A 26,862-nucleotide genomic window follows, 5' to 3' on the forward strand; every position below is an offset into this window, starting at 1 on the left:
TTATCAGAAGTATGCTGAAATGTGACTAGTGTTCAGTTTTAAAGTACTTTAATGAAGAGAAACACTAGATATGAAAGAAATCCTTTACCCTGTCGAGGTAGGCATAATAAGAATTAGCAATGGCAAGCCAGGTAGGTCAAGTAAGGAATTAGGTGCAGCTTTTTAATCACTCAAAGCAATTAAACATTGAAACAAACTGCAAAATGAAACAGTGTCTTCTCTGTTTATTGAGCTCTTCATATGAAGTATGCATGTACTTGCCAAAAACAAGTTATCAGGCTCAAAATAGGATATGCCAGTAACATTTTTGGATCTGTGAAAAAGACGAGGCCGGGCTTTCTGGCCTTGAGTTATGAAGTAGTGAGTTCTGAAAACATTTCTGGGAAGAGACTCTTTTGAAAGTCTAATATTCATATTTTCATTGCCCACAATGTGGTTTCTCAGCCTGATCCATAGTGGTGTGGGATGTATCAACACAGCGTTGTGTTGTACACAAGTATGGTGTACCCAAGTACTCTGAGCATTTAAGGGAATAGGAACAGAATGAGCACCAATGATCCTAGTTTAAATTTCTCGGTGATCCTGGAATGCAGTCTGCTTGAGCAGAGCCCTCTGAAGTCCCAGCTCTGTTCCCTGTTCTAGCTTTCTGTAGTGTCTTTGGCAGTCCCCTCTGCTGCCCTTTCTCATTGTGTAAAAAGGAATGCTGCATATACAAGCTTAATGCACTCTCAAGAGCTATAAAATTTTGAGATATTGTTGTTGTTCCTGAAGAGCTTTGAAAACACATTCAGCACATGCCCAGACTCTCTGAGCTCTTGGAAAGACTTTTTCTTTCTTGATTTGTCAGAACTACTGGCATTCATTTAAGCTCAAAGTGCCAGCTGTTTCCTTTCTTACAGCACACCAATTCTGCGATTGCAGCAAAGTGTGGATTTGGCACAGCTTTTTAAAATAAGCCAGCAGAGAGTCTTGCTAGAGCAGTGCAAGGTCATTCAACTTGTTTCACAGCAGGTTAGATTAGCCTGTGCTCAGTGCCCTGCTGCATAGGGTTTGCTCACTAATAAAATATTGTATTGAAAATTCGCTAATTTGTGACTTGCTCAGTCATCATGTCTATGCCATGCAGGTGAAAGCACAGGAATATTCTCAGAGTGTGCTCAGGGCTTTGAAGATTTCCAATTTACTAGGGAAGATTTGCTGGTGGGTTTTTTTGTTTTGTTTTGTTTTAGGTTTGTTTGTTTGGTTTTGGTTTTGGTTGTTTTTGGTTTTGTGTTTTTGTTTGTTTTGTTGTTTTTTTTTCTTTTCCTCTACATGTTAAATATTGGAAAGACAAGTAAATGGTTGAGCTACATCTTTGGCTACCAACAATTTTGTCTGTGAAACAGATGTCTTCTCCCCAGAGGAGGTTGTCTCATCAAGTGTAGAGCACAGCCAGCCCCTTCCCTTGGCTTCTTAGAAAGCAGTCCCAAAGTATAGATCCTCAGCCAGACAGTTCATCAAAACATGAGTGTATCTGGGACAGTAGAAGTGCTTGTGTAACTGTGATTCTCAGAAAAAAATCAGTGGCTCACAAATGTACTTCATTTTGCCTTTTTTTTTCCAGATGGGCTCTTAGAGCACACAGGACAGATTTTAGTCACCAGTAGTTCTTTTTGGTATGATGATATCTTGGTCCAAGCCATATCAGTGAGACTACGTGCAGACTTGATTTCTAGAAAGCAATCACAAGATCACAGGATCTAAGATACAAGGCTGCAGTGTTTTGGGTTTTAAATCCTCCAAAGAGAAAGTAATTTTCCAGTTTCTCACACAAGAAAGCACTGGCTCCTTGTGTAGTAAATATACCAAATTTTACTCATGTCCGTGGAGGGTCCCCATCCTGAGCTTTATGGGACTGCAGGATTTACCCTAAGCATTGTGCTTTCTACCTTGAAGATGCTGTTGCTTTGAGCAGAATGGTTCAGCCATTAAGCATCTTGGAGGATAAGGAAGAAAACCATCTATGTCTCATGGCTTTGTTCATGAATAAAGATGGAAAGATACAAATAATTTTTTTTAATCTGTCCAGCAAACACAAGACTTTGATCTGATACTGGACATTTGCTGATTCTTTTAAATTCAGCTAAGGAGTAATATAAATTAAAAATCTGTTAAAACAGGCACTTAGTATGGTTCAGAACAAAAGATTCAGATGCTTTTCAGTTTATTGCTTTGCCTAAACCCTTTGGATATCACAGTGATATTCTGGAGTTCTTTTCTACCACTAAAATATTTTTCTGATAAGGATTTGGAGTGAATCTGTCCACCTTTCAAGGCATATGCAGAGGAGTATTTTGGACATATAGTTGGTTTGAAACCTATTTCTGTTTGCATGTGATGCTTACAGGCTCAGTTCTCCATATTGAAACCAGTAATCATGCTATCTGCATCTTTCCTTAGCAAAATTTGTCTTCCTACATACACCTGTTACATGTCAGGGTCTAAAATTTAGCCTCTGCTCAGGTGAACACTGAAGGATCCTCATGGCATCAAAAGTCTGTTCACTCTCTTCTTCTTGCTGTGCTGCCTTGTGTCTTCTTGTAAAGAACAAGTCCTGCTGGCACTTGATTATCAGAAAAACTGTCCCATATTTCTAATATCTTCAGCCCTTGTATCTCAGAACGCCACCACCCCCCCTCATTTGACAGTTTGCACTTCATGGGTTGACATAGGGAAGATATTCTCTATTCTTCCAGTCTGTACTGGTGCGTCCATGAGGTGCAGAGCAGCCATCTCAGTTCTGAAGCCTCTGCTTTCACTTCTAACAGTGGTTCAACATTGTCAGATCTTGGGTCTGCACCTTTTGCTTGGCTGTGCTCTGTGATCTTCTAGCATTGATTCACTCTGCATCCTGAGAATCTGTCTGCCCAGTGTTTTGGGGCAAAGTGCAGTCCTCTGCTTGTTTTTACGGAAAACCAAAAACCTTTTTCTTGAAAATGCTGCTCTTCAAAGCTCTAGCACAGATGTGCTGTTGTGAGTATGTGCTGTGCTTGCCATTCTGGAACACTGAATATCACTAATGAAATAAGTCCCTTTAAAAAATTATTCACTAAAGAATATGTTGGTATGTCACAGGTTAGTAGTCTGGATGAGAATACATCCTACATTGAAATGGATTTTTATGCCTGTGATCAGCTGGTTAGTGTTTTACTGGGGTTTATATGTCATCCTTCTGTGTTAATTGTGGCTTTACTTTCACTTTACCTTTCAGCAAGAATAGGCTGTACTTTATCAGTCATATTAATCAGTCTTATATGTGATATTCACACATCTGTGATTTAACCCACATTCCTGACATTTGATAACATAAAGGAGACAATATGAGTACGATTTAGCTCTTAGATTAAGGTGGGTTTAACATTCCATAGTGGCCACTGCCAGTGAAGCCTAGAGAGTAAATCAACACTCAAAGTAAACTCTGCTTTAAGGTGCTGCTGGTGCTGATGGTAGCAGGAGCTGGGACTCCAAGTGCACAGCCAGGCATACACAGACCTGCATTAGGGTGTGTTGGGTGTTAGATTTGTTTATTTTTTACTTACAGATTTTTTCCCCATAAGTTGCTAGAAGACTAAGTACTGGGTACTTGTGAGTGCTTGACCAAAGCAAAGAAGTGGCCAACGGTGAGGGTAGCACCGGGCTACACCCTTTGTTTTTGGGTCTCTGGGAGTTGTCTCTCGGAGAGGGGGGGGATAATGCGAGTTTTTGGGGCAGTTTCTCTCTTTTGCTCTCAGCATTGGACAGAGGACGGTCGGGCAGCTGCTTGCTGCGGGAAGAGTTCACTGCCATCACTCCGTCCCTTCCTGGGAAATCCACCACCACCTGCTCGTGTGCCCAGGAACCCTGAGCTCGCCTCCTCCTGCCCTGCCGGGCCGGCCCTGTCCCGCCGCCGCCGCTTCTTCGGCGCTGCTCGGAGGCTTTTCTGCTCCTCTGTGGCCCCGCACTGCCCTGCCCTGCCGGGACATCCCTGCCAGAGCTCCTCATCTCATCCACCAGCCCGGGACTTTCCTCCCTTCCAGCTCGGCCTCTCGGAGTCCTGCAGGGCACCGAGATCAAACTGGCCCAGGGTTTTTGTGAAAGAAAGCCCTCGAGGTTCCTGGTTCTGTTTATTATTAATGCTGTAGTTGTTGTTTGTTTGCTTTGTCATCCATACTAGTAAAGAACTGTTATTCCTATCCCCATATCTCTGCCTGAAAGTCCCTTTAATTTTCTAAATTAGAATAATTTGGAGAGAGGGGATTTGAATTCTCCATCTCTAGGGAGGTCCTGCCCCCTCTCTAGCAGATACCTGTCCTTCAAACCAAGACAAGATAATCTGCAAACCAGATGCTACATTTCACCCTGCCAGAGCTTCTTCCCAAGGGTTTGCCTTTCTCCTGCCAGACTAACCCCCACGTCGACTCACTGAAGATGCTGAGCAATTTCACCTGATGAAGGCCCACTCTATCACCTCTAACCGAGGAATGTGCGTAGACTCTGCTCCTGTCAGATCACTGGGAAGAGAACCACTTCCAAAACCCCACTGAGATCTCTGGCTGACTCACCCTCTGCAGAGGTGTCTCCTCTGCTGTCTGTGCAAGGAACATAGGGGCAGCTCTCTGAGGCTCTTCAGGACAGTGCTAACAGATAGAAAATTATTATGTGCTACAGACCTTTTGGGAATATGCCTGGCTGGTCAGCACACTCCAAGAGAAAAAAGAGCATGAAATAGGTTGAATTCAAAAGCTATCCAACCAATTTGACTTAATTCTGCTCTGAGTCACTCCTGGTGGTCATTTCCACAGTCTTCCCAAGTGTTTTTGCTTCTGAGAAGAGTACCGATTCATCCTTATCATGCATGGACCCCCACTAAATATCAGTTTAATGACAGTACTTGGCTAAGAGCAAAGACAATTCTGTGATTTAAAAGAACTAGAAAGCCTCTGATGGAGAAAATAAGTTTACTTCCTTTTCAGCAAGAATTCTGAGAATAACACACCCCTTCGTTAAAAAAAGAAAAAGTTAGAAATATTATATGGGGTCAAATATGTTTAAAGTAATGCCAGTTTTGGAATCTCACCTTTCTGCAAAATAAATAAGCTATTTTCCTCATCTGTCCACAGTACGGAGACATCTGTGAAAATATTCTATTTTGATAATCTAGTACAAAGCAGCAATAATAGTTTTGTTAATGTGTGTTTCTTTACTGTATTTTTGAGTGCTTTTATGTGGCCTTGTTAAACATGGAGTACACAATGTCTGTACATGCATGCTGACTTGCAATCTGTTTACTGCTGAGGAGAGTTCTCTAAAGTTAGTGTTATCACTGGAGTACACATTTAGTAAGACCTGATCCTGCAGGTTGGACAAAATGTGAAGAAGGGTAGGAAACCATTTTAAAAGGAGAGGACTGTTCTGGAAACAGAATGTGTAGTGAGTACTTGAAGCACAGAAAGCAGTAAATTTCTTTCCCATATACTGTGTGCCTGAGGGCATTGGTAGTAATAAAAAGCTGTGGATGGCTAGGATGCTCTCAGAGGCAGCACTGTTTTCACAGATTAACAAAGTTCCTTCTTTGTTTCGGGAGAGCTTATCTACATCAACAGCTTTTCTTTCCCTTTCATGGAATTTAGAAATTGTTTTTTTACATGATCGAAATACCCTAAGAATTGCAGAGATAGTCAGGGCATGATAAGGAAAAACACAAAAGAAAGATGGTCCTACTGAGAAAAGGGAGAACTAATTTCAGGCAGCACAAAGAAAAGGTGAATGTAAATAGAAAAAAAGGATTGGAAAGTCTTGGCAAAAAAAAGAGCTTCTGTGCCAAGCAGGGAGATGTTGGACATAAATAGAAAATAAAGCTATAGTGACTTTTACATTATCCAGTTGTGAGTAATGGCAATTGATATAATGCTTTACAGATATGTCAGTGAAGTGTTTTGCTTTGAAAAAGTAGTGGAGACTGAAATAATAAATATTGCCAATACAGAAATGGAAATGGTGCTATCCTTGGTTCAGCCTGTATGTCTCCAGTGTAGTGAAGTCCTAGTCCACAGAAAGAAATGTAATCCTAGCCCAAGGAAAGAAGTATTCACAAAATTCTTTCTTTCTTCCACACTTCTCCTTCAAGTCTTCCCAGCTCTTTCTCGTTGGAAAAAAGCACAACAAAACAGTAGATTTTCTGGATAAGTACATTGTGCCTATGTCCTAGGGGTGGCATATCAATGGTGGAAAGGATGTAGGCATACTAATATGACCATTTGGTCCTGTGACTGGTAACTTTGTGTTCAAGTAGGTTTCAGGCATAGGTGGGAGCTGTCTGTTTCTATGTTTCAGTAGCTGAGGATCCTGGAAACTGACCTGGCATCTCCTTGTTTAGATGACTTCATGAAGCAGGGCCAGGGCATGCTCCTGGTCTACACCCTGAAGAACCCCTCCTTCCCAGAGTACTCCTTCAGTAGTGAAAGTGGTGTCATGTGCGTGGACTTCCACAGTGACCATCCCCACCTCCTGGCAGTGGGCTTCTATGACGGCAACGTGGCCATCTACAATCTGAAGAAGGCAAGCTCCCAGCCCAGCTACAAGAGTAGTGCCAAGTCAGGAAAACACACAGAGCCAGTGTGGCAGGTAAGGGTGCTTTTCCTTTCCTGTGACTGGGCTTTGAATTGCACAGAGCTTGAGCACAGCAGGAAAAGTTATGTATGGGGAAAGGTGCTCTTTTAGTACATGCGATTGATTAAATTCTATTTCAAGCTAATTTTGAAATATGCATAAAGGCAAAGCAACTGCATGAGTCCTTGGTCCTCAGCAGATACTAAACGTGAGCAAAAGTTTGCTGTAAACAATTATTTCTCCTTAGTTTTCATTATTATAATTGACTTCTTTTTGGAGAAGAACTGGTATCCTCTGTATGTGCCAGCATGCGACACTGTGTTCCAAACAGAAAATCACAGGACAGCAAATGGTGAGCAGTGCATAAAAACAAGTAAAACAAGTATATCAGCCTAAAAGAGAGCTCTGTTGGGCACAGTAAGTCCGGGGGCAGCTACCTGTGGAACTGGCTGCCGGCCGGATTCAAGACATACTACCTTGTAGTTGACTTCTGGTTGACCTTTAGGTAGTCCAGTGATTTCAGAACTGTGATGTGCAGGTGACGTTCTTGAACTACTGCCACTCTGACATATGTCACAAAGAGCCGCCAGATGGGTGGTACTTTGAAAGGTCAGGGTAAATATGTTACTACATAAAGCTAACTAGCTGTGTCTATTACTAGCAATGTAATCTGAGCTCACATTGAAGCATTGGGAGGTATATGTGCTTTTGATCTTGTTCTTAGCAGTAGAAGTGTGGCAGCACATATTTCAACATGGTCTGTATGAGCCTGTTGAGGTGCAGTGGTGTGTGTTTGGTTTGTTAGCCTGGGCTAAAGGTGTTGCTGTGGTGACTTTTGCTGTCACCTGACTTAGGCTAACTGATACAGTCACATACCAGTGTTCCTTGAACTTTGGCACATGCCTTACATGGATTGTCTCCTAGCCATGGCTCTTTGTTATTGTATCTTCCAGTAAAAGTCCCGGAAATCGAGTGAAGCTGATGGGACTGCAGATGAATGTGGAATATACCAAGAGCAAGACCTCTGCTTGCTATAAATAGAGAGTGTGTGCAAATGTAACATTTCAGAGAAGACATGAATTTTATATTTCCTGCCTGTCTGTCCAAAGCTTTTCCTCTAGCAGATATTTATAGCTCTTCTAACAGGTTAACAGAATAGCCCAGAGACACACATACACATACACACACAGAGAAAACTTCTGAGCTTTTCCCACAGCCATTTAGGCTCCCACTGAAAAAGCCTGGCCAAATAGTAAGTCCTATGTGAAGGTTTTCATGGTCTTGTTGCAGCATGCTATGGGAACTCGCAGCTGTTACTGCACATTAGAGACACAAAAATCCCAGATTCCTTGTGCCTCAGATGATATTGGAAAGGATTGTATGCTGAGAGCATGTTATTAGCAGCCTGTTCCCTGCAGACCAGGGGTAGGTACATAAAGCAGTGGAGGCATTCTGTGAGGGGTGTTTAGGGGTAGATTTATGTGTAACTCTTGGCAGCTGTGGGGCTCAGAAGTGAAAAAAACCATTAGGCACTCCAGGAAGATAGCTCTGAAAAGGAAAAAAACTATGCCATGGATATGGATAGATGTGTAAAGAAGTTCCTGCTTCTTTATTTCCACAGGTTGAGTACTGAGAATTATAATTGTTAGTTTTCTTTGGCAATTAGAAAATTTCTCTGAGCAACCTGGTCTAGTGGAAGGTGTCCCTGTCTATGACAAGGAGCTTCCAACCAAGTTTCCTGTTGCTATTGTTTTAAGGACGGCATGATAATAACGACCTGACTCCCAGCTTACAGCAAGTGGAGAGCAATCTTTATTCTTCAAAACCATCTTTTTATACAGTACTTCAGTACAATGAATATGATTGGTCGTTTAGAACCTACACCTCTTTGTAAACATCTTTGCCAGTAAACACCACCTGCTAACTGTTTTTCACCTCCCAAGGATTGTTTGGATTCGTCTTCAGGATTTTCCCAGAGCAGAATGAGAGAGTTGCCCACTTGTCTTTCAGCCAGTGCCTGAAGCCTAAAATCTGACCACTGCCAGTTCCTACAGTTTTCAACCCAAACCATTCTGTGATTAAAGTACCAATATTTTTACTAAACTTTAGAATTTTAAACTTGCTACAAAACTAGCAAGCAAAGTTAATAGTTAAGTGATTCTACAGCAATGTGAAGAGCTTGTACCTCTGTTGGAAAGATCTGAAGTGTATGATATCAAAATCAGCCAAAAGGTTTAGAAAAGGTTTTCACTCCATTCGATATGATGAAAAGCAGCATGGACTATCTGTTAGGTTGAGTCGTTGGATTATTATTGCTCATTCAGCATTAAATGATTCTAGAAAGTGATGCCTTTTTTCTCATATTTAGCTGAAAGATCCCCTATTCTCCCCCACCATCACCCCACTACTCTGAGGCCCAGTCTTTGTCTAGATACTAAACCTCAAAAAAATCCCCCTTTTTTGTAGGAAAAGTGAACAAAGTAGAAAAGTAACAATGTTATCCTGAGCAATTAGGATCCTTTGTTCTCTGGACTGCCTGGCTTTTTTCTTTTGAAACAATGCAGCCCTTTCACAATGGAAACAAAATGGGAAGTGGGTAAAGCAGACTGACAGCTCTTTTCTTGTGCTGTTTCATTTTCAGTAACTTAGTAATATCTTAGTACATATGCGTAAAACAAAGCTGATGTAATGTTCTCATTGTTAAGAGCAAAATAAAATAATGCAAATTTTCTACTTCTGTTACTGAAGAAAGAATTCTGCCTGATACCACTCCCTATTTTTTAAAAGAGAATAGCAATGGTTTCTTATCGATTTAGCAATTATCTCCCATGTATTAAGTGCCACTGCATTCTAAATAATGGAAAATTCTAGCCTGTTTTAAAATACATATTTCTAATTGTTTATTACTAATTGGTGAGGATCCAAATCCTCAGAGCGGGATAAACATGTACATAGACATATGAATGGATATGAGTGCAGTGCAATGTAACTAATATTACCAAAACTCAGGCGTCACAGGATCATAGAAATAGAAATGGTCTCCCAGGTCACTGAATTCAGGCCTCTGCCTCTGAATGTAAACACTGGTTTAAAAGGAGTCACCTCTGTAAAACTGTATAAAACCTGTCATGTTCAGCTGGGAAAAAACCTATGTGGCATTAACCTAAACCCCACTTTAATCAAAGTAATGCTCTATTAGTCAGCAAAATCCTCACATCCCATCATCTCTGAGTAGGCCTACAAAGCATGTCCCTGAACAGTGTATGTTTTTGAGCCAATGGCTCAGTCCCAGGGCTTGGCTCTGGAGGTTAATGAGGTTGGCCGATGTGGAACTACTGCACTAGACTTTGGCAGCCACAGGAGCTGTGTTCTCAGGGAAGAAGTGACACCTTGCTGGGAAGGAGCTCTCAGCACAGAGCTTCTCCTTTTTCTAGCTTCATTTTTTTTTCTTTCTCCTTTCTTTTAAAAAGATGATGATTAGGGTTTATTTATAGCTGAGAAGAGTGCTTTTTCTCTTCGCTTTCTATAGTGGGATTTACTAAATGTTTTAGGTTTGAACTATTTGGAAGCTGGAGTAGTTCAGAACCAGGAACTGATAACTGAAACTATGTGTCAGGATTTGTTTCTGTTGTTCAATCTCCTTCCTAAAACACATCTTATTTGACAGATTTGTTTTCACTGTGTGCTTTTATTTTACTTTCTCATCAAGCCAAATGGATGTTATTTCTGCTGAGACTAGTGCATAGATGATACTGCTGCAGGGTGTTGGAAATAATTTTTTATTTTACTTGCTCACCATCAGAGTTACTGATGGAATTCCCACTGCAGAGTTGACCCTAGGATCTACAAATGGAACATTTCTTTTGGTTGTGCTTCAAGCAAATCTTGGCTGTCATAGGCATGCTTGAGTGGTCAGCGTGGTTTGGAATTGCTATGGAGACCTCACTGGTTGGAAACACAACTTTGTTCAGTGTTGATTTACTGATCTGGCCTCCCTGAGGAGCTGATACCATGGAGCTTCAGTGGCATCCTGAGAGAATTATCTTCTGCCCTATATTTGTGCATGGGAAGAGAAAGGGCTGGTCACTGCAGGCTAATTCTTCACCAAACACCAGTCAGGTTAGATGTGGTGTGCATGGTTTGGCAAAGAAGTCAAGGCAAGATGGTAATAGCTGCTAACTGCTGAAGGAAACTAAAAGGAGTGTCAGCTTGTAGAATAGTTTTCCAGCAGAACTTGCTGAAGTCCTGTCTCAAGTATTAACCTGACAAAACACACCTGAAATTTTTCACTGGAGTATGCCCCATAATTGTGTGATCCCTTCTATTTGTCTATTTCCTATGTTCCAATCTAATTTCTTAAATAAATCTACATTGAACTTTTGCAGTTTGTGAAGCCACCCCAGACTCACAGAAGTCCTGTTTTGCTGATAGAAGTAAATGAAAATCCCTTTAAAGTAAGCACAGCCTGCTGTTCTTTACCCCATTCTGTGCTTCTGCACACAGCTCCACAAAGGAAGGTCTTTATGAGAAGCTGATCATATTTGCTGCACTTAGGAGGAAAAAAAAAAAAGATTTTGTTCATAATCTGCTGTCACACCAGCACATTGTTTCATTTCTGATGATGAGCATCCTCCAAAATCTGTCATCTGCAGTCAAACAAACAGATTTTGCTGCTTGCATTGCCTCTGAGATGTTAGTGCTTCACATAATACTTTGTTCCTTTGGCTTCAGGCACACAAATTGTTTGATGCAAAGGAAATACAAGAAAAATAGAAGGTTGCTATCAAGGTCAGAATAAAAATCAGCTGTCTCACAGCAGCCTCAACATCCCTTCTGTTGTCTTCACTAAGAAGCACGAAATAGGTGTTTGCTGAGGGTAGTTCAGTGAAAAAAAATCTCATTCAATTCTGTGATGATACGGGTATGGGATAACTCTAGAGGAGAAACAGAAATATGGAGAAGAAGGGAAAGCAACAGAGACCTGAAGCCAAGGAATATGAACCAAGTAAGGGGGGAGAATGTAACCCAAAACCAAAATAGAGCAGAAAACTAATTGTGAGGATCATTTAGTACCAAACCTCTTCAGTTATGCAAGACAACTGTGTTTCTCATATTGGGTCAGTGCAGTGTTTGCACTGAGGACCTTCCTCTTCAGCTTCAGCTTTCTACTTTTTTGTGCCACCAGCCATGCCTTGCATACTTGGCCCAGTACAAATAGGGCAAAAAGTCAAATTAACTTCTGACATCCTAGAAGTAAAAGAGACCAGAGAGGTTACTTCACTCATTCTGCACTGGGAGAAACATCCAAGGACCAATAAGTATGCATTTGGGGTCCAGAGATCTCAGTCTGTCAGAGGCTTCCTTGTGGGAACAGTCCTTAGCTGCAGTCCTACTCCCCACACTGAATTCTGTGTCCAGTAACAGGCTGTTGCAGCAGCAGTTGTCCTGTCTGCTCAGTACCTGACTGACAAGCATTAGTTGTATTCCTGTCCTCTTCTGGAGGGAGCTGGAGAGGAAGGGCTGTGCTTGGGAAGAGTTGCCATATGCTTGCTGTACAAATCAAGGTCAAGATCAGTTGACTGGTTAATCAGTTTCTGGTTGTCCTCAGTTGCTGTGAGAGCTGTCTACAGGCACAGCCCTAATGGAGGAAATCCTGTCTCCCAGTTAACTGCTACCACTTTTTGAAAAGGCTGTGCTGAGCCACAAAAATTCACCTGGGGGCTTTGGGCTCAATTATGCATGGTAGAAATGGTAGAAATTGCAAGATAATCCTGTGGCAGAAATGCTGGATAAAATCTTTTGCGGCATGCTTGTACCTTGTACAAAACTGTTGGACACTTTCCAGGCCACTATAGGTTAGGAAAGGTAAACATCCAAGTGCTTATTACTAAGTCTCTTTGACAATAATGAACAAAATCCCCAATAGTTTAACTTTGGCATTGTACTTTTTGAGATGGTATCTAGCTGTGTCTTCTGGAGATTCAGAAATTATTCATGGTTATTTTTAAATTGTGCCTTGGGCATAGATTCTTTTGGGTTAGAATTTGTCTAGTGAAGTATCCATTGAAGATCATGTAATGTTTGTCTAACAAATTGGCTCTTTTTACTTTGATGCTGCATTTCCCTCTGTACTTCATTCAGATGCTGAACTTATTTTCTGCCTTCTGCTCTCGCTGATCCTTGCTAAATAGATTCTTCTCTCATTCTCCTCTTACCCTCTTCCTTTTACTTAAGATCCAAACCATCCATCTGTGGGTTTTTAGGTTGATTATTTCTTTTCTGGTGTCTCCAAGCAATACGTAAGAAACTATCTTGGCCAGTTAGTTGCACTGGGGCTGATATATAGATAAAATTTCACTTACAAAATTTAAAAGTCCCTTCAAGCCTTGGGATGTTGGAAGATGTTAGCCTGAGGTTTAAAATACCAGAGAAGTTGTAATGCATTTGTTTGATTGCTTGGATTTTTGAGTTCTGTTCTGCTGCTTTATGGTGTATATATAAATACGCTGATGGGTCTTAATGGCTCTTATACGGCCTGTGAAACAACAAAATGCTGCTCTTAAGAGGATGAAATAAAAGTAAGAGAATGATAATGGTAGAGTTAGTGGCAAGTTGGGCAGATACATAGTGAGATACAGGGAGGTGGGGCTGGCCATGACTCCCACCCCAAGAGCCACGGTGAGCTGCCACAGCTTGATGTGGTGTCCAGCGCTCTGAGCATCCAGCAGGCCCCAGGAGAGTCTCTCCTCTCTCCCCATCACTGCTGCAAGTCCACTGGATCCTGTGGTGATGGGAACCTTCTGTCAGGCATATTGCACACACTGTCTCTGATGTAACATCAGGCAGCTTGGGGGTTTGGATGTGAACCTGCCTGGCCTGTGTGTCTGCTTTTCCTACACACAGAGTGGGAAACTTCATATTTTGTCTATTGTAAATTGGGAATCTTGCACCATGAGCACAGTCAGAACTGAAGCCAAGAGCTGTGAATTGCAACTAGTGAAATACCCCTGAGCTTTGTTGGCCTTTGGCATGGATTGCTCAGCTGCATGCTCTGTCTGACATGGGAACACAATCACTGACAGGACAAACAGGTGACAGTCTAATGTCTGGTTCCTCCCTCCTCATCTGCTAACATGCCAGCCTAATGAATTCACTGGGCAGTACTGTGAGGGGAGCAAGTACACAGCTTCCTGGTGAAACACTATACAAAGCAGAGCATCCAAACCCCAACAGGAAGTTTGAATAAACTGAAAGTAGGGCTAGTCTTATCCAGTGCTATTTATAATCGAGCTCTGATTCCTTCAGATAAATCTGAGTCTCTGAAGCATGAGTAATGCACAAGCCTCAGGCTGTGCCTTTGCCCTGCTTCAGTGGCACTCCTATGTCTATGCTCTCTGCTTGCTGCTGAGTCCCTCCCACTACCATCACATATGCTCTTTAGTAGTAGGAAAGGTTTTGCTACCCTTTTTTTGTACCCCAAATTTGTGGATGGTCTGATGCAGTAGGCCTAATTCTTTGCTCCTCTTGGCTGACCTTGCACCCTTGAGTTCACTTGTGCTGATGAGATTGAGCCTGGTTGTCTGAATCCCAGGAAGATCCCATCAAGGTGGAGGGCACTTAATCTAGGTGTAGGAGAGCAGTGTTTTTCTAATAAGGAGTTTTTATGGGACTAGATATGATACGGGAGTTTATCCTAAAGTGTTTCATCTGTTTGATCTCATCTAGTTGTTTTCCCTCAGCTGTCAGGAAGTTTTCAAGGACTTTGGAGGAGAAAACCCTGAGAATCCTTGTAGTAAAACTTGTAAGTAGCCATATGCTGCTAGAAGGAAAGAAATCATTTGCAAAATTATTATATGGGAAGTTTCTGGTATTGCTCGTAGCCAGAACAGCTGTATTCCACCAGATAGGTCCAGTATTTGGTGGTACCCATAAATAAAGTCATCATCCAGTCTCATGCCCATGATGCAAGTGGGCTACCTGTGGAGCATTCAGGCAGTACTGGGCTGTACTTCTATTCCAGGACATTTTGAGATGCTTTTCATTATTGTAGGTATACTTCCTCGGGCATCTTTTCTTGGTGGAATATGATCCTGCCAAGCTGGCTGCCTGGGTTGCTGCCTGATTTCTTGTAGATGAAGCACCTGACTTTGTTTCTTTGACCTGACTATTTACTGTTACCAAGCCTGTCAGCCACCCTGACTCTCCTAACTGCCATGTGCATTATCACAAACATACAGTGGGTAAAGTAAGGAGACTTTTGAATAAAACCCTGCCTCTGCTACTGATAGAATGGCAGGGAGTCCTTTAGGTTGGAGTTGCTCATTAAAGATGTAAGAGAAATGCAGGAAGCCCAAACTGCCTGAGAGACATTGGAATCTTTGAACACTTTGATATTCATCAGACGTCTAAACCATTTTCTCTCTAAGGCAAGCACTACAGCCAAATATTTAAATATTACTGACTCACCTTAGAAGGAGTTACTCCTTACAGACCTTCCTTCTTCAATAGCTTCTGTCATGGAAGCAGATTTACATCCTAAGCAAATTGAACTGATCCACTCTGTCTTGTTGCATGATTTAATGGTAAAATGTCAATAAATTTTTCTACAAAAGACTGAACAGCACTGAGAACCCTCCTTTGCTTAGCAGCTCCCTTATCTGCAGATTCCTGTCATAGCTGAAACATTTGCATTTAAAAGAAAACCCAGATTTTAAGATAGGAACATTTTTCAATGGATTTATTTTAAAATAACATGTAATTTTCATTTATCTCTCCCCATCAGCTTTTACTCACACTCAAAAGACTTGTTTGCTATACAAAGCAGTCTCATCTATTGCAGTGAACAAAGCAGTCACAATGTGATTGAACATGACACACAGTAAACATGTGAGAGGTGAGACTGAATTTAAAATAAAACTGAACCTTCCTTTCTGGAACTGGAAAACTGTGAACCACAGAAATAAAAAATGGCAGAGGCCCTTTAGAGTGTCCTCTTCTTCCCATCACACCTTCACAGATATTGTGTTATCATTCTTGAAGTGTTTTCTTCAAAATGAGACTGGGCAGTCTAGCTGTTTTCACCAGTACTAACAGACTGGAGTCATTGCCTTCTGTATCTTACGTGGTACATGCTACTTAATACATGTGAAAGTATTTCTGTGTCATCCCAGCAGCATTGCTTTGCTGATTCCCTCACCAGCCACTGATGCTTTTCTGCACTGCTGTCACTTAGCTAGAAATTCCCTAATTTCTACACACTTAATGCTTTCTTCTTCCTGTCTGCCCTTGACTTTATCACATTTCACCTTTTTATTTTCAGATTACATCTCTAAATTTTCAAGATAACTTTGAGTCCTTATCCTAATGAAATTCATGTCTGTCTTGGGTTATGTAACCAAAAAAAAAAAAAAAGTTTATTCTTTTCATCTATTGAAACCAGTTGAGGAGAAGCTTTTTTTTTTTTCCTTTATCTCTTGTAACTCCAGTGGGGAGGAGGGCAGATGCCTTCTGATAATAGGCCAGCTGTTAAAACCAGGTGAGGAAGTGTTTCTTATCTCTTTCACCACTGTACACCCTCTGGGGGGGATATCTTCTGTTAATGGGCCATTAAGGCTCACCAATGACATGACACATTACATCATCTCATTGGGAGATGCTCCACCCAGTGAGGAGGAGCCAACCATTCCCTACCCAGATAAAATGGGGACACAGGGGCTCAAGACATCCTCTTTTCCACTGGATTCGCAGAGGAAGACCGGACTCATCTCACTGCCACTGAACCTATCCACAGGATCATCTCTACTCCAACAGAACCACATCTGTCTCTCCAGGAGGGTTTATCTGGACTGCTTCCAACACCCTGGCTGACAGGGTGTCAGATCGTATTCCTGACTCTGTTGGGGTTTTCTAGGACTTTTTGTTTGTTTGCTTGCTTGTTTTTTTGTATTATTGCATTTGCATTTTTAATATTCCTAGTAAACAACTGTTACTCCTATTCCCCTATTTTTGCCTGAAAGCTCCTAATTGCAAAATTGTAATAATTTTGGAGAGAGGAGGTTTTATATTCTCCATTCCAAGGGAAACTCCAGTTTTCCCTGACAGATACCCATTTTTCCAAACCAAGACAGTGTCTTTAACTGCATCATCTGCAAATGTTCTGTGTATTTTGCAGTTCAGTATGCAACTTACTAATGAAAATATTGTATAGAACTGAACCTGATGCCTTGGAGAGGCTACCTAGAAAAGGGGCTTGACAAAGTTAAAAGAATAAAGCTAAATAAAGTTAAAAGAAACAAGGGTAGTCCCTCATGGGAACCATCCAGAGATGTTCTCCCATCTGGTCAAGAAATCGCTGTCTAAACTTTCAGGAATTCATTTTCAAGCATTCATCCACTTCACAGTAATTCCTTATCTTTCTTCTGAAGACATCATAGAGAATATGCCAAAAGCCTTACAAAATTAAAGATAACAAATCTACTCTTTCTCTTAGACTTGTTACCACGAAAAGGAAGGAAATAAATTCTCTTTGACAAGGTCTTTCTTTGAGGAGACCATATTCACGGGTACTTATTTTCTTATCCTGTACATATGTACAGATGATTAAATACTTTGTTCCAGCTCTCAAAGTTCAGCATTAGGCTGTCTCATCCACTGTCCTTTAACCTATCCTTCAAGAGGTTTGGTTTGTGTTTCCTGGGGGCATTTTTGCCCTGTTCCTGTCCCCCAGGACCTCTCCTCTCTTCTAGTTTTCATAGCTAATTGGTATGAAATCCAGAGACTGCTTCAGCTGCTCCCTTAAGTACCCTAGATGGAATTTCATCAGGCTTTACAGAGTCAGATATATATGCCTGTGCTCCTTAAAGTTAGTGTTGCCAAATTTCTAGTTACAGTTTATTTTTGTATGTCACTGAAAGAGGGACAGCCTTAATGCTTCTGTTTTACTTGTAGTTCAATGTGGGACTTGCCTTCCTTTAAACAATAAATGGGTTCTAGGAGGAGGAGGCTCAGATGAGCCTTTCTGGGATATCTGATTTTGCCCTCATGCAGGCATCAGCATCCTAACCTGAAAGGTAATTTTTGCCTCAAAAGAGTCTCCAGCATCCTCCCCATGGAGGTATCTCAGGTAGTGGTAGAGAGGTGTCCGTCAACTCACGGACTCTTTTTACCGAAAAGTTCCTGGATGTGTAAAGACTCTAGATTGTGACAGTGACAGCCCAGCTCTCATCATATGGCAGGCCTGGTTCTTCATCTTTGGCATGGCTTCTCCTCTTTTGTTGTGGCTTGATTCACAACTTGTGGCTGTGTTTATTACTGGCATTTTTGTAGACCCCAGGGGTGCAGACATAGACAGGGACTATGCTTTCACAGCAGGGTTTCTCAGGAAAAAAAAAATCAAGGAATAATACTGCCTACAACAGTGTTGACCAAAGCACACTTAAAAAAAAAATTGAGATCTTGCATTCTTACTAGGCATTCCACAGCAGAGATGCTATTGGTGTCCCAGGTAATAGACAGGAATGGCAAAAAGTGCAGATAGAGACAAGCAATCTCTTTTGCTCTGGGTGCATCACAGGATGGGAGCCCTTTATGCTGTACCCTGCCATGCTGGCTCCAGCATGGGCATACTGGTAATTCCATGCTTCTGGTGCATGGAATTACCTCACTGAAAAAATTACCTCACTGAAAGACCAGCTGGGCATACTAATGTTCCTGCCTGCCTCTCTGCACACGTTTACCTTTGGCAGGAAGTCCACACCTACAGATAACCAGAGCACAGCTAAATTTTCTCCACAGTTGTATCATATGCTCTGAGTGCAAGCAGGACCCAGGAGCTCTTTCTTCACCAAGCAGAGACTTAGCCAGAGTCTGACTGGGCTGCTTTGACCTTTGACCAGGCTGCACTCAATTATCACAGCCCTTTAAAACTTCATTACTGCTTTGAGTCAAAATGAATCATCAGTGAGGACTAAGCTGAGTTTTTGCTTTTGTCTCAAAAAATCATGGTGAGAAATGAAGTTTTCTGTCTTCCTTCCTCCCACCTCTACATAGGATAACTTGTACTGCTGTCCAAATTGACACTGGGGAGGCACTCCAAACACTGCACTGTTTCTCACCTCTAAACCTTGCTCTTCTGCCTCTTTATGTATAAAAACTGATGCTGGAGTTACTTTGCTTGTGAGTTAAGTCCTCTGTACCTTCCAGATGTCTGAGAATTTAATTTTGGGGTCTCTCTTGTGACTGATTGCAGGAGACCAGCCTTGCATCTTGCTTACACTCCTGAGGGTGCCTGGCCTTGGCTTCACTTGTAGTAGCTGGCAGAGGATCCTCTGCAAGGTGTCAAGGTCCACTTATTTTGTCAGGCATGATAAGCAACAAATGCAGAATTGCCGGCAATGTCCTTGATGGAGGACATTTGGGAACTTTGTTGTAGATGCTTTATCTCAGCAGCAATGAGGGACAAACTATTTGCTCCAGCAAAACAAAATGTCAGTGGACTCTGGATAAGCTGAGTGTAGAAGCAGACTTTCATACCAGCAAATTGCTTGGAATACAGCATAGATAAGTGACCCAGAGAGGAGAATAAACAAAAAAAATTGTGATTTGTCATTGACAGGAAAAGAAAGTGAAAGATTTCTTCTCTGCTAATAATGACTTGATGTTTCTGGATGCTGTTTTGCTGAAAGTTGCTGTCAGGAAGCAATAAGAAACACATTTGAGGGTGACAGAGTGAAGAAATATAACTGCTTCTTTGTTCAAATCAGAGACTGCTGTAAGGTAGTCCAGGAGAGTATTTGCTTCAGAGCACAGGGGAAATCAAACTGGCTTCAGAGGATGTGACCTGTGGAGCAATGTATTGTAGATCAGCACTTCAGCATGAGCCCTCAGTATGATGCTGAGGCAGACCAAATGGCAGGCTGTGAAGTGGAGAAAGTGTCCACTACACAGATCAAAGGTGCCCACAATTGGACTAATATGCCCAGGTTTAGATGGGTATTCCCAGTTGGAGTTTGGTCTCTCTTACTCTATCTCTGCAAGAATGCACATGGTGTTCATCTGCCAGCTGGTGAGCTGGGCCATTGTGCAACAGATACAGCCAAACTGCATCCACGAGAGTTTGTGCTCTTGCTAAGTCACAGCACATGTTCAGCTTGTCCACCTTGAGAGAGCCCCAGAGCTCTTTTGGCATTTTGCTTTGGCCTGGGCTTGTGCATACTGACACAAGAAATGTGGTTTGGACAGCAGGTTTTTGTCTGTGCTTGGTCCAGCACAGCCAGAGAAAACTGAGGCTGATTCCCTTGCTCAAGAAGCAGATGTTTGCCAGGGGGAAGCCTGGAGTAAAAGTCTTTAGCCAGTGTGAATATAAGGAGAAAGGTTTGAATTCCATGCTTAGCTTGTGTGACCAAGGTATGGGCAAAAGAGGGTAGCTGGGAGAGGACAGTAGGACTGGGAAGCACTTGTGCTTCTGTGTGCACATGTGGACTTCTTAGCTGAAGAGAGCCACACAAGTCTGTGGCTCTCTTCAGCTAAGCAGGCAGATGAGGAAATCCCTGAGCTGCTGGGCTGGGCAGAATGGCAGAGTCTTTGAGAGGGGCCTGTACAGCTACATCTACAGCTCAACAGTTACTTACAAAGAAATGCTTGAGACACAGAAACAAAGACATGTCTAAAGCTGAGTATTAGGGAAAAGCACAAACATAAATTAATAAAAAGAAGTGAATGTGTTGAGTGAGCTGTGGTTATCCTGGGTTATAAAAGGGAAAGGGAAAATATTTGGGAAGCATATAAGTAGTTAAATGAATAAAGATATAGACTTATTACTAAAGCAAGCTTTCAGCTACTACTAAGTGGTATGAATAAGAACGAAATATTTGATGCTGTATTGTTTAATCTTACAGTGAGTGTCTGAGACTGTCTGCTTAATGTAACAAGAGGATAAAAGCACAGGTCAGAATAAGGAAAGAGCATCTTAACGAATATTTAGATAAATTCTTGCTCATCAACAAGATCAGATTAAATATACCCTGGAATACTTAAAGAAATGACCAGACCACTTTTGGGCCATTATATGCATTTCAGAGAGTTTTTGGGCTACATCTGTCCCACATTTTAGGCAGAGGCTGGGGTTTATGTGCAAGCCCATTTACAACATCTGAACTGAATGAGTACCTTGACTCAGAGGCAGGATTGGGATATACTCTGTGGCATGGATGAGGGGAAGCACCACTCTGCTGTCACCTATGGACTCACACTGATTCATGTACCTGTGACATGGGCAGACTGAAATATAATAGCCTACTGTTGTCAATCCCCACACACTTTTCAGTTGTGCTGTAGAACCTATATCTAGCAAAAAGGTATCTGCAGGTTCTTTCTCCAAAGAGCCTGTCCTTAAATGGAGCAGGGGAAGTGGTGCAGACAGAGTACCCAGAAAACAGTGTCTGGACAATTCACCCAGCTAGAGGCATGCAAAGCTGGCCATAGGGGGTCAAAGAGTGTGGGTAATAGCACAGCAGTGCCTCAGGCTGCACGCTGGCCTGCATCACAAGAATGGCCAGGGAAAAGAGGAAAGATCTCAAAGGGCCTGAAGGAGTGGAAAAGTATCTGGAGGAAAATTATAGGATTGGACCCAGGGAATTACTGATCAGTCAGATCAATTCCAAAGACTGGAAAAGCACTTGAATAAATGGCAACACTACTGTTAAATGTCTAGCTAATAAGAAGAGAAGCTGACATGAATTTGTCCAGAACAGATTATCAAGCCAGTATAATTTCTTTTCCTTTTTTTTCCAGAGAAATGGGCCTCATGAATAAGGGAGAGGCAATCAAGGTTATCTCAATCCATCTTGGCTTGACTAAAGCTTTTGATCCAGGCTTACACAGTGACATACGAATAACCAAGGCAGAGAAATACAAATTAGATAAATTTGCCATAAAGAGGCTGCTCAGGTGGCTCAGGCAGTGTGCTTAAAGAGCAGTTATACAGAGCTCAGCTCACTGTCAGACTCTGAAGGTGCTTCAAGTGAAACTCTCCAGCTGTCACTTCTGGTCTTTTTTTGATCAATACTTTCATTAACAACTCAAATTACAGAATAAGGAAGCCCCCCTGGGAGAACAAGGCACTTTGCAGGACATGATTACGTTCAAAATTATCTTGATAAATTGGAAGAAAGGTCCAAAATCAATGTGATGAAATTCAATAAAAACAAGAGCAAATACTGCATTTAGAGAGGGGAAATTAAATGCACAGATACGAATAAAAGATGGCTAATCAGGCAGTAGGGTGCCCGAGGGGCAGCATAGCAGATCACCAGTGATCAGCAATGCAATACTATTACACAAAGATATGTGTTATTCTAATTAATTAGCAGGAATGTAAGAGAGAGGATGTTGTAACTCATGCCTCAGGGTAGTCCAGTACCTTATGTTTGCAGCTGCAGAGCCAGGCTGAAGAGGAAGAACAGGAGTTGTGAAGGCTTGGGTCCTGAAGACAGGACCTGGAAGCAACAGATAAGTTGAGACGATTTGAGTTGGAGAGAGGGAAAAAGAGAAAGAAACATGACACAAACTTTCCTTGCCCTTTTGAAGACTGTTACAATAAGGGGAATAAACTGTTGTTCTTTGCATCCACTGATAAGGAGTAATTGGCTTGACTCTTGGTGAAGGAAATCTTCAGTACAAGGGCAATTAAGCACAGGGGTATCTACAGGGAGGTTGTTGAGGACCTGTTATTGGAGACTTGTGAGAGCAAGCTATGTGAATTGTCACCAGTGGCAGGGGAGTGTCTGATTTCGCCTCAGAAGAGAATAGATATGCTTTTTGAGTCCCTCCAAACCCTGCATTGCCATGATGGCTTTTCCTAGGAGTCTACTGATAGCCAGGCTGGCACTGGAAAGAATTTGTCCACAGGTCAAATAGCATGAACTTTCCTCAGCAGCCCAGAGAGATGTTTGCATGCCAAAGTCATCTGAGTGTCTTACTTGGCCACTTCATGTAAGGCTGAACCAGTGGGGTAGAGGAGGGAATGGAGAGCAGGATTTGATAATGCCCTTGTCTTTCCTTTTCTTAGCTGGGACAGATTTTATTTATTTTTTTTCAGGACCTGAATGACAAAAAATCTGCGTTATTTCACTTAGGACAGATATCAGCAGGGCTGTGGTACTGCGATGCTGGCAAAGGACTCCTTGAAGGATAATTATAGGGAAAGAAAGGGAAGGAATTGCTCATTAGTCAATAAGAGTGTTGCATGCAGCACCCCATAGCTGAGTTTTGGCAAGCCAAGGGCTAGCCAGATCTGTGTTTGCAGTACCTGGTGCCTGCACCACACTCCATCCTCCTGGCCAGGGTGATTTTGACCAATTGTATTGTGTCAGTGCAAGTGACTAACAGCCTGTGTCTCGTGAAAACGGATCAAGCATTATTTATTTCATAGGAATTACGTCAGAAACATGGATGTTTTCGAAACAAGTTGGATAAATGGTCTAATCTTTAGCTGGACAGGAGCCATTACTAGCTGCCACAGATAAAAATGATAGTATTCTCTTGCTAGAAATGAATAGATTATCACCCTGCTAACTTGCTGTACATAGTAATGAACATGAGGTCTTAATATTTATATTTCTGTATTTTGAGGTTTTGAATAGTCTCAACTTCTTTATAAATAATCGACCTTTAAGAAATCGAAAGAAAAAGTGGTAGGTTGTTCTTACAGCAATGAGTTTCACACATTTTGCACTGCAAAAATAGGTTAAAGATCACTGAAAAAATGGCTTGCTTTTGTTACAGTTCTCATCATGATCAGAGACAGAAAATGCTTGCTGCTTTTTGTTTGCTTGTCTCCCTTCTGCTGTTTACACACACTTTTCTTTCTCATGTGCATCTTTACTCGGTGTCATAATTGAACTTTTGCTCTAAATAGTTTCCTACAGCAAAAAACCTTGGCTGATTATCACATGCTTCAGGGGAAAAATTAACTTCTTGCCACTGTGCAGACAGTTACTTGATTCTCTCCTCAAATGCTCCACCCCTCACAGCACGGATACAGCTAGTGACAGGAGGTTGTGCTGTGGTGACACGCCTCTGGGAGCAGAGAAAAGGCCAGTTCTGAGCAGATGCCCGATTTGATTGCAGTATCATGAGGGCTAATTACTCTAATAAGCATTTATGGGATTCAGAGATCAGGAGGAAAAAGATCACAAACATGATTAAGGTGTCAGAGGTGTTGAAGGAAAATTGAAAGTATTAAGTACCAGTTTCTGTTTTCTGAAATTCAAGCTACCATCACTGAGAGCTGCTAGTAGTCATCTGAGGGCAGAGCCTGGTGTCCATGACAGGCTGTTTTTCAAGCTGTCTACAAAACATACCTAACTCAACCTACTGTTGATTGCTTTGAATAGAGGAGCAAGAGTATCCCAAGCAAATCAGCCTACTTGATTTTTGGGGCTGGTGACCCCATGTATCCCTGTAATGGATGAAGAGCTGTGACACCTAACTAGGAGTAGAAAACTTGAATAAATCTCCATCAGAGATAGGGTATTTGGAGTGAGCAAACCCTGTGGTAAAGCTTTTTGCTTTGGGAATGCTGAAAGGAATTAGATTGAGAAAATCCCCCATGAGCTCCTGATAGCTTTTATGCTGTCTGGTCACCTCCAGATGAGGTCCTTGCAACACTCTGTGTTAGTGTAAACATCAGGTCTCAGAAGTTATGTCTGCACAGAATGATGGGGATGGACTACAGGCACTGAACCTTCATCCATGTATTTGCCACTGATCTGCTGGTCTGCAAAGTTTTTACCAAATATTTGGTAAAGCAAGCTGGAGAGAAAGGATATGAGTTACAGAACTGTGTTGGACATACACATAAAAATATCTTACTGTCAGACCATTTTAGAGTGACATTTAAAAAATCCTTTGATTCAAAATATTACTCTTTTTCTGTGCCCAGCGTGAGGCATATTGGACATGTTTTTGTAGCCAATGTCTCTGAACTCTGCATTTCTCACCTTAAATTAGAACTCCTCACTATACCAGCTCCTTCATCTGAAGCAGCTGCTGGTGACTATCACTGTCAGCAGTAGCTCATGATCACAGGGAGATGTTCTTGGAATAGATGTATCCAGCACATTTTGTCCACAATGGGTCAGCCTTGGCAATCAGTGTCCTATTGGACCTGCTTTGTAATCATGAATCGTTTTATTCTGGGTTAATAGTTTTTATTCTGGTTCTGAATTATGCCATTCCTTTAATGCCAGATAGCAAAAGTAGTTCCGCATAGAGACTTACAATTTCACCTGTGCAGGGATGTTCAAAGGTATATGCTACTCAAGGCTCTTCACTTGTGTCTTATAGGTATGAAGCTGGCATTTTGAGGTATTCTCAGATGGATTCCCTTCACATTCTATTTTTCCTTCCCCAGAAAAGGAAGAAAACATGTTCAGTGGAGGGTTAACTACTCTTTGCAGAGTCTCTTGCTTAATTTTCATGCTCCACAGAACTTCACAGTATAAACAATTTTACAAAAGAGAATTAACAGTTTTTCCCAAGGACCTGTCACAAGAATTCCCAGTCTGTGTAATTAAAGTATTGAGAATGCTGTTTGTTTTCTGGACTAGGTATGAGTTACGTAAGTGGTTATGGATAGCGTACTTGGTAAGCTCTGGGATGATCAAACCCATTTATCATGTTTATGGGATGATGTTTAGGGAGCTTTATCTGCTCCACTGCTTGGACAGGAACAGATATACCTTTGAAAAGCTTCTCAGAACCTTCTAAAAGTGCTTGTCCCCATCCTGATCTGACAGATGCCAACAGGAGTGTGTGCTGACAGACCCAGTGACAAGTCATTCTTTTCTCTTCAGTCTGACTGAATTCCCAGATCTGAAAATCGAGTGTTCTTAATGCTTTTGGTCTAACTGAAATGTCTCTTCTAAACTGTAAGCCATTTATCTGAGTTCTAATCTCTCCTGCTGAGCTGTCACAGTCAAAAGGCAAATCTCCTTACCAGGCAGACAGATGCTCTGAAGGTGTAGGGAGGATTTCAATTTTAATGGAGAAGTTTTCATCTTCCTGAAACAGAAGTGTCCCAAGGATCCTTGTCACGTGTTACTTGCAAGGTCTTGCCTGCATCCCGCATAGAAGCAGAAAGCTAATTTGAGGTTTTCTGGCTGAAGGGTAGCCATATGGCACTGCACTTGGAGTAATATAATTAGACAAATGTGAAAGGCAGGGCTAATGCTTAGAGACCTTTGTGTGGCACCACCAGTGGTGTTTGGAGATGTCTTAGGGATCTCTGGGATGGTATGGTGCCACAGTGTAGAGGTCTGGTGCATAGCTCAGACACCTTACAAGGCCTGTCCTTGATGGCAGTGCTCCAGTGGCCATGGGTAGGTGCAGAGTTTCCAGGTGAAGAGCTTTACTACCTTGCTGGAGCATCCTGCAGGAAAGTGACTGATTGGAGTGCTTGGGACAGTTCTAAAACTGCTGGTGGAGATAATTATTCACACCAGCAAGCCTCTGGGGTTCAAACCAGCTGCTCTTTAGGAAGGATCTTGGAAGACCTTGCTGAAACCTTGGGACTCTGTCCTGCTAATGTTGAATGCTCTGTGGTGACTGGGACTGTCTTCTTGTTTCTTCTTGTTTCAAGGTCAAGTGGCAGAAGGATGACATGGACAACAATTCCAACTTCTTCTCTGTCTCCTCGGATGGGCGGATTGTTTCATGGACTTTAGTTAAGGTAAACAGTAGGTGGCAATTTCTTTTTCCAGTCAAATGATAACCAATTGCCACAAAAGCTCAGTGATTCATTAGTATTATTTTTATTTTTAATGAGCCAGGTTTGAAAAGAAATGTTAGCAATAGCAGCTGGTGCAGTCACAGCTGGATCTGGAGCTCCATATTAAACTCTGAAATGAAGCAGGGTCAGCCTACTCATTGTCAAGGACATAACCTTCATCCTACCTGCACCTGTAGCACCGCACGGGCCTGAAAAAGAGAGATCATTTTCTGCTTGGCAGCAGCAGGAATTCAAGCCTGGTCCTTGTTCTCACACTTTCTTTGTCCCAGAAGGATCAACTAGACACAGAACAGAATAATCTGCTTTATTTCACAGCTTCCAGATTCTCACTCCCAAAATGCTCCCCTACAGATTGCAATTTGGATTGGGAGAGAGTCAATTTAAATTTCTCCTCATGTGGGACACAGTGAGTAGTACAGAGTAAGCCTGCATTTGCAGTGGGATGG

General features: G+C 41.9%; 1 protein-coding gene across 3 annotated transcripts in view; it reads left to right on the forward strand.

Moving 5' to 3' along the window:
• The window catches only part of DNAI1 (dynein axonemal intermediate chain 1), a 147,668-nt gene that overhangs the window by 60,617 nt on the left and 60,189 nt on the right, over positions 1-26,862 (forward strand). For 2 of the 3 annotated variants that reach the window (XM_063423542.1, XM_063423543.1), the window contains exons 13-14: positions 6,395-6,642; positions 26,267-26,356. In XM_063423542.1, the coding sequence (XP_063279612.1) occupies positions 6,395-6,642; positions 26,267-26,356 (338 nt within the window). The remainder of the gene's footprint in view (positions 1-6,394; positions 6,643-26,266; positions 26,357-26,862) is intronic. The other variant, XM_063423544.1, reaches the window with a different exon arrangement.

The sequence above is a fragment of the Prinia subflava genome, chromosome Z (genome assembly GCF_021018805.1).
Source record: "Prinia subflava isolate CZ2003 ecotype Zambia chromosome Z, Cam_Psub_1.2, whole genome shotgun sequence".
In the NCBI taxonomy this organism is placed as follows: domain Eukaryota; kingdom Metazoa; phylum Chordata; class Aves; order Passeriformes; family Cisticolidae; genus Prinia; species Prinia subflava.